General features: G+C 36.4%; 1 protein-coding gene across 1 annotated transcript in view; it reads right to left on the bottom strand.

Annotated features, from left to right (window-relative positions):
- LOC103583575 (disintegrin and metalloproteinase domain-containing protein 23-like) overlaps positions 1 to 2,808 on the bottom strand; it is a gene marked incomplete at both ends in the record, with an annotated part of 3,977 nt that extends 1,169 nt beyond the window's left edge. Inside the window, 2 exons of the mRNA XM_008564852.1 lie at positions 430 to 593; positions 2,737 to 2,808. Of these exons, the coding sequence (XP_008563074.1) occupies positions 430 to 593; positions 2,737 to 2,808 (236 nt within the window). The remainder of the gene's footprint in view (positions 1 to 429; positions 594 to 2,736) is intronic.
- Positions 2,809 to 6,963: the final 4,155 nt, after the last annotated feature.

Raw genomic sequence — 6,963 nt, 5'->3', positions numbered from 1 at the left:
TTCAACGGTTCACCTAAAAAGACTACATTTCCTAGCCTCTCTTGCAGTTAGGTGTGGCCACGTAACTACAATCTAGCAAATGACTGGTTGGTAAAATCGATGTGTGCAAGCTTTCAGATCTGCTTTATAAGAGTTGACTCTGCCTGCTGCCCATAATGAAGGCTGGGGCACCACAGCCATCTCGGGTTGCGAGTTGACCTTGAGGATGGAAGTCATGCATGTGCTCTGAAGGTAGATCTTACGGTTGTAGAACCAGCAGCATCCCAGCACGGGACATCTTCCCTCCATTTTTCTTATATAGCAGAAAGGGAAATCAATAGCAATCTTGCTCAAGGCACATTTTCTGATATATAACTTAACTGATACAATAAAAGGATAAAGATAAATGTCAAACCAAAGAGAACAATAAAAGCATAGATGGGTACACACGAGATGAGGTGCACGGCATCAGCATGCTGTTTGATTCGCTGCCGGTATTTGGAGAACTCGTGGAGCATCTGCACAGGGTTGGTGGTGATGTCAATATGATCCTTCTCAGTCCAGGTCTCTACAGCCACCAGGACAACCCTGGTATTGAGCTGCTCCTTGTAAATCTGAGGGTATACAACAGGACAGGTGCAGGAGGAAAACACTGGGTCAAACATGCACGATCAGTGAATCAGAGTCAGTGGAAGGACAGGACGGGAGAGGTGAGAGGAGAACATGGGGTCATAATTAGCTCATCACAGAGAATTTTCTTTTCATTTCTCTTTTCCAAGAGCAAAAAGAAAGAAAGAAAGAACAATCATACGCTTTGGTCTCATGTCACCAACTCTCCTATGGTATTTCAATCCCAAGATCAACACATTTAGCGGCCTGGCATCTCACTAGGGGATAGTAGGGATGTCAACACTCTGAAGTCAGCACGCAAATTGAAAACAGGTTCAGTAAAAGCACCCTTCTAAACCTCCTAGTTGGTAACAGGTTGGAGCCTGATATACTGGCTCTGAGTAAATACAGTGAAACCAATTATTCCTGCAGGATTGGAGTGGATCACTAAATCTTCAGACAAGCACTAAATAATATGGCTAGCTTACTCTTGGAGGCCATGTTATATGGGAACTAAAACACCACTGGGAAAGAATCACAGATCTGAGACCAAAGAGGAAAAAGCAGATTTCTGTCACCCATCTCACCATGGCCACAGGGTGGCATCAGTCACAATATTTAAATACCTTCCTGCTCTCTTTCTCTACTTGTGGCCCAGTAGCTAAATAATTCACACAATTAAGCAACTACAACGAATGCTATCATTCTGTACTTTTTTCAAGCTAATTAAGAAAACAATGGACAATCTTTGAACACACTGAAGAAGAGGTATATCATCGAGCCTAAATCAAACTGAGGCTATAATGACTATACAACAAAAGCGAGGTAAGTGTAATGTCTTTCAAAAATTAGTGGTCAACTTCAGAACTGCACATGGTAACCCAAAATAAAAATTACACTTTTGCAGGATGTGATTCTATTTAATCACGCTGAAATGACTGACACGGAGACGCTACCAAGTAATCAGCATTTGCAGGGGGAAAGATGTGTGTACGATTCTCTTTTCCATATTCACTTATAGTTTTCCTCTGACAAGACAGACAAGAGCTGAAATTAAAGAAAATTAATAAACTAGGTGGAATTTGGCTCTATGAGGTTCAATCCTAATTCTATGTGATATACTCTATGCACATCCACACATATTACACTTTTGACCAGCTGTGCCTACCAGCCACATAACATATGTTATAAGTATTTACATGATTGGAGGTTTGGGACTGTTTGAAAGGCAGAAAAGAAGGCAGTTCTTTGGAATAAATAAACACCATTTAGATGTTCAGCAATTTATAAATAGTTTTTTGTTTCCCAGTTAGGAGGAAACATACCAGATAAAAATATATTTAGCTGAACAGAATAGCACTATATTAGAATATATAAAGTAGTACGCTGTACTTAACTTCTGACTAGTCAAATTCAACCATTTTGGGGAACATAATGCATAATATCATGTCTATGGAGTTCCTACTCCATAAGAAGAAGGAAGAAAATCTTAACCATCATTCTCTGTAATTACAAAATGAGAGGAGAAAAACATATTGATATTAAAGATTTGTAGAGTTAGAAGTCTCTGTAAGGAGATATATATTTTATGGATTTAAATTAGTTTTATTTGGGGACTGCACTTAATTCTGTCATCTAGAAATAAAATCTGAAACAGTTCAATAATGGGAACACTAAGAAAATAAATTTGTGTCTTTTTAAAAATTTTTTTATTACCTATATTTTCCAAACATACTCTGCTTCAATCTATTAGTTCTTCTCTGCTAACACCATATATTTAAGAAAGGCTCAACTAGTTATTAACAAAGTCTCATTTGCCAAGTATAATATACACTCTTTTTGGTAACTAATTTTCTCTACTGTTTTTGTCCTCCATGGACTCTGGTGACAACAGGGTCTAGACATCACTTAGAAGCAATGCTAATGCATCTCTGGCATTCTGAGAATAATGCAATAGTCCCCTGAAGCTCTGATAGCACTACTCTTAGTGAAACAGACCATTTTATGATTTCTTAGCCAAAATGAGCTTAACAATTGCATTTTTACTTTTGCCCAAGACATAACTATAGTAACAAGTAAGCAAATAGAGACAGAGATATAAACCATTCCATCTGGGTAAAAATAGGTTCAAGAAAATTGGGTACTTACAGAATCTACAAGGTTGACCACAGACTTTGCAAAGTTGTTGGTATGTGCATGAGAAGAGCGATGCCTCTTATACTGGGGAGAAAAAAGGATATACAAATCACTGCAAAATAACAATTTAATAGTAAATTTCAAAATTCTGTAAAAGCAGAAATCTCATAGCAGTAGTAGAAATGGGGATTAAAAATAAAGAATTCAGTTTGTGCCATACTGGTGCTGTTCTTATTTTATTCTCTGTTAAGCAACAAAACTCTTGACTATCTAAAACACCCCACATTGTTCCAGGTAATGGAAAGGGCCTATAGAAATCTCCATGAGAAGTAATCTTACCTGCAAAGTAAGTTTTTAATTCAGTCTTAATTTCCACAAATTCAATCCTTTTGTTTTCACTGAAACATTTCACAACTTATAAAGGGCTCAGACCAAAAACTGTAGTCCCGATTGGACACCTTGAGGACTTAAAACTCAAGGCCATGCACGGATCAAGAACATTTCATAGGCAGCGCTTTAGACCTACATTTTTAGCAAGGAGTAGTATATTTTGCTCAATATGTCTCGATATGAGACATTTGAAAACTGAACATGGGAAGATCATGCCCTCTACTGGCCTGTGAGGCTATTGTTATTTTTACAACTCTAAGGAAAAAGAAAAACCTACATAAAACTTCTGATCCAGATTTGTACCTTAAGTTTTTGAAATTTGTCCTCAATTATAATTATTAAAAATAATGCATCTTTCATGAAGATTAAAAATATTTCTACATTGGAAAATCAAGATTTTTTTCCCCTTTGCCCACTTTCACCATAAAATTTGTCAGACCCTTCATTTTGTTCTCTTTCTACCCCCGTGACTATGTTTTTTAAACAAAGAATGTATGTCTCAAAGCTAACATATCTCATGTTTATTTTTTATAACACTGAGAACACAGATGATCCATCATAAATGTGCAATAAATTGATCGGTGTTGTGCGGTTAGCAGCATTCATTACTTCACAACTACTGATGTAACATTACTGTGATTGTTCATCTATTGCCACCACTGCCTATGCATCATGATCTGAACCAGACTGTCCTTTTGTGTTCTCTTAAACTTCAATGCATGCATATAACTGGGTCATAAAACATATTCATCTAAAAATGCTCAGGCATTTTTACAGGTTTTTTAAACTTAGCATAAAGAAGTTTGTGAAAATAGCTCAATATTTTCAGTTGCCTAGGAAATTCCACAAGCTGAAAAATTTCAAAGATAGCTTCAAGAGTAAAAGAAAAAGTCTCGACATTAAGTTCCTCTGGGGTGATAAAAATGTTTTACCTAGATAGTGGTAACAATTACACAACTTTGTGAAGGTACCCAACACCACTGAACTGTAGACTAAGAAGAAAGGGAAAATATGAGCTGATACCTATTTTAATGCAGTGGTGTTATGTACTTATTAAGATGAATTTTATTTTGTTCCTGAATATTTGGAGACTTCTTTTTCCAGTATAATGATGATGAAAAACATGATGTGCAGGTTTAAAATAATAAAACGGGGTCTTTTTAAAGTCTATCCAAGGCTGATTAGTTAGCTCAGTTGGTTAGAGTGTAGCCTTGTAACACCAGGGTCAAGGGTTTGGTTCCCTACACCAGCCAGCCACCATACATACATACGTACATATGTACATACATAAATAAAGTTGATCAAAATGTGATAAGTTTTTCATTTATTTCATATTTGTAATTTTCAAGTCTCTGAGTTTCTCTTTAGAAAGATCACTCTGCCTGCTGTGTCGGAGTGAATTAGAAAGGGTCAAAAATGAAAACAGAGAGAGCAGATGGGAAACTATTGCAATAGCCCAGGTAAGAGACAATTGAGGCCAAACAAGTGTAGAGAGAAGTGTGTGGATTCAACAAACATCATGAAGTTAGAGCTCCCAACACTTGCTAACATACAGGATGTGGACAGTGGAGAAAAAGAATAAACGATGACTCTTAGGCTTTGAACTTGAATAGATGGGAGACAGTGGTACCTTTTAAAAATAATGAGAAAGACCAGGGGAAGAGGAGTTTAGGTCTAGGAACTAAGAGTTCTGATTTACACATTTTAAATACGAGATGCCTATTCAATATTGAAGTTGAGATGTCAAATAGGTGGCGGTGAATATATGAGTATGGAACTCGAAAGGCTAGAGCTATCATGTAGGGAGTAATGAATTTAAACTCACGATACTATTTAAAGACTTAAGACTGGATGCTGTCATTTAGAGAGAGATTATAGAAGGAAAAGAGAGCCCTGAAGCAAGCCATGGGGCACTCCCATAATTCGGGAGGCCAGATTTAAAGACTTAGAAGAGACAGCCAGTGAGGTGGGAGAGCTGTTGTGTCACCGAAGCTGAGAGATGAAGAAAATGTTTCAAAAAAGAGAATAATCAGCTGTGTCCAATGTTGTTGAGAAAGTAACATAAGTACAGAACAGTGACCACTACATTTATTAACCTGCAGTGCCATTTAATTGAGCGTCTAGGATTTATTGGGAACTGTGATGTGTTTCTCCTACAACAAATATTTGCTCCTCACAATTCTATGATGTAGGTTTTATTATACCTGAATAACTCATCCAAGATCACACAGCTGAAGTTCAAAGCCTATTCTAGATTGAGATAGGAGATAAACTTGTTCAGTTAACAATTCTAATTAAATAGTTTAAGTATATTCCTAACAAATCATGATTATTGATGATAACACAACTTGTTAAGAGCATACAAAATATAGTGGTTTTTAAGTAAGGAAAACCAAATGAGGTCTAAATTTAAAAATATTTGAGTTATCACGTTTGGACTTATTGACTCTTATGAGTACTTAAGAATATAGCAAAAATGTAAACAAAACATTTGCTTTTCACGGACTTTAAAATATCTTAACCAGCTTTCTATTAAAATAAGGTTTTAATATTTATTTTTAGCTTAAGCAGCTCAAAGAAATGTTCACAGACTCTTATCAAGGCTATAATTGGCTTGCAAATTAGGTTCCATCAGCCAGGTACTAAAGGTATTTTCTACAAAATTGAGGGATTTTTTCTTTTCTAATTGAAAGCCACTGATAATTGTGATGCCTTTTCAAAATGAGGCATCTGCATTTTTTCAGGCAGTGGACATTAGGTTACTCTGAGTTAAAGAGGTAGGCTTGAATACAAATACAGGCAAAATGCTTCTATTTCCTGCATGAATGAGAATTGATTTTGCATATAAGAAAAATGTGTAATCTCCATTTATGATAAACTTTACTTTCATATTTCCTGATCACCAAAAACAATTTACATTTAAACTGGCAAATTTGCTTTTCCTTCCTAAACAAATGCGGTCCTTAAGAAAATTGCCTTTTGAAAAAAATTAAAACTAGAGTTGGATTTTCTACTCAAAGGCGACAGTTATCAAAATAACCGTGCTTCCTCACATAGTGTAAAGACTATAAAAAGAGCACTCTCAAAAGGATGATTATTCCAAAACCCAACAGACAATCTCCAAATATTAAAACATAGGTATATTAATTATTCTAGTTCAGTTTGACTTTCAACATGTGAATTTAAACATGATCCATGTTCTGATTAACTAAATATTTGTGGCAATAGAATTAAAAAACTAGAGCGCTGCTGCCATGGCCATGGCCATGGCCCACCAGGTGAGAGGAGCATGTGGAGTATTTGGGGGGAGATCGCTCCCATCCTGGCCAGCTCACCCCCTCCTGCCCCTACTCCAGCCACCACTCGAGGCCTTGGCCCAGGAGGGCAAGTGTGACTAGAAAAAGGAATCACATTAACTGGTAACAATCACTTAATGCCAGTAGATAGAATAACAGGTGAAGATTTTTGGATGTTTTTTTAGAATTTTAAAGAATCATCCATATATTGATGAAACAATGTAATCTCATTTACTTAAACCTTATGTCTAATAACATTGGGCACAAAAGTGAAGAACTGATTGCTAAAGCACTATGCATGAAAACAACTCTGAAATACCAAAGAACAACTGGAGATGAGACTGAAAACAAAGGTGGAATGTTTTTTGCTGCAATGCTGAAAATTAATTCATCCTTAAAGAAATTAGATCTGGGTGACTGTGATCTGGGAATGCAAAGCATGATGACGTTTGCTACAGTACTAACGCAAACCCAAGCACTTAAGAAAATAAACCTAAACCAATCTATACTGTACGGTGAGAAGAGTCCACAGTCCATCTAGGCCAAATGTTAA

The sequence above is a fragment of the Galeopterus variegatus genome, unplaced genomic scaffold (genome assembly GCF_000696425.1).
Source record: "Galeopterus variegatus unplaced genomic scaffold, G_variegatus-3.0.2 Scaffold24499, whole genome shotgun sequence".
NCBI lineage: Eukaryota > Metazoa > Chordata > Mammalia > Dermoptera > Cynocephalidae > Galeopterus > Galeopterus variegatus.
The sequence above is the reverse complement of the archived record's forward strand: the minus strand, read 5'-3'. Positions and strand labels throughout refer to the sequence as shown.